We start from the raw sequence: 834 nt of genomic DNA, 5'->3' as shown, positions 1-834 counted from the left end.
ATATATATATTCTTAATTTCTAATATTCTTAATATTAAATACTTTGCCACAATCATAATATTAAAAATATATTTTAACATATACTACTAGGGTAAGATGGCCCCGTTCTATACTTGGGGCAATAATGTTTGGTTTGGGATTTTACTGAAGTAACAATTAGAAAACAGTATTGCAGATGTAACTTACCTGTATGATTTCCTAAAAATACCAAAAAACTGAATAGGCCTTCTTAAGCCTTTTGAAATAGGATACTTTTCATTTAGGGTGGAAACTGAAGAAGGTCTTTAGGCAATTTCGTAAGGGGTTAAATGACTCACTCAGTTTCCTGTTTTTCACCTTATGAAAGTCATGTCCATATCTTAGTGCTCTCTCCCCACAGACCAGTCTGACATCATGTCTAAGGTAAATATGGTAGTGTGTGGTTTCCTCTTACGAAGTTGTTTATCAACACACAGAAGCCAGTTTGAAGCTGAACATTGGGGAAATCTGAGTGTCTCAATACTGTGTTAATGTGTAACTAAGTGGACTGGTCATCATGCAATATGTTATTTAAATGCTGGGTAGACCCTCAGTCCACCATAAAATCACCAGCTCTAGAATCAGCAAAGCATCTGAAGGTAAACAGGAGATCTGCCTTTTTATCTTTTTTCACACCTTTATGACTGATTATCTATGCCTGTGATTAAAGAGTTATCATTAAATGATCCTGATAAAATGTTTGGCTTAGTTGAATTAGACTACGCTTAGCAGTGATAACTGATCCAGACATACTGCATCTCACTTTTGCTCTGGGACTTTGGACTGTAATTTTTGGCACTATTACATAAACAACTA

General features: G+C 35.0%; 1 protein-coding gene across 1 annotated transcript in view; it reads left to right on the top strand.

Annotated features, from left to right (window-relative positions):
• Positions 1-538: 538 nt before the first annotated feature.
• The window catches only part of LOC107666501 (angiotensinogen-like), a 4,262-nt gene continuing 3,966 nt past the window's right edge, over positions 539-834 (top strand). Inside the window, exon 1 of the mRNA XM_016457870.1 lies at positions 539-617. Coding sequence (XP_016313356.1) covers positions 554-617 — 64 coding nt within the window. The 5' untranslated portion in view covers positions 539-553. The remainder of the gene's footprint in view (positions 618-834) is intronic.

Source organism: Sinocyclocheilus anshuiensis, unplaced genomic scaffold, assembly GCF_001515605.1.
Source record: "Sinocyclocheilus anshuiensis isolate Anshui unplaced genomic scaffold, SAMN03320099.WGS_v1.1 scaffold63, whole genome shotgun sequence".
Lineage (NCBI taxonomy): Eukaryota > Metazoa > Chordata > Actinopteri > Cypriniformes > Cyprinidae > Sinocyclocheilus > Sinocyclocheilus anshuiensis.
This window is presented reverse-complemented; position numbering and strand designations above follow the sequence as displayed.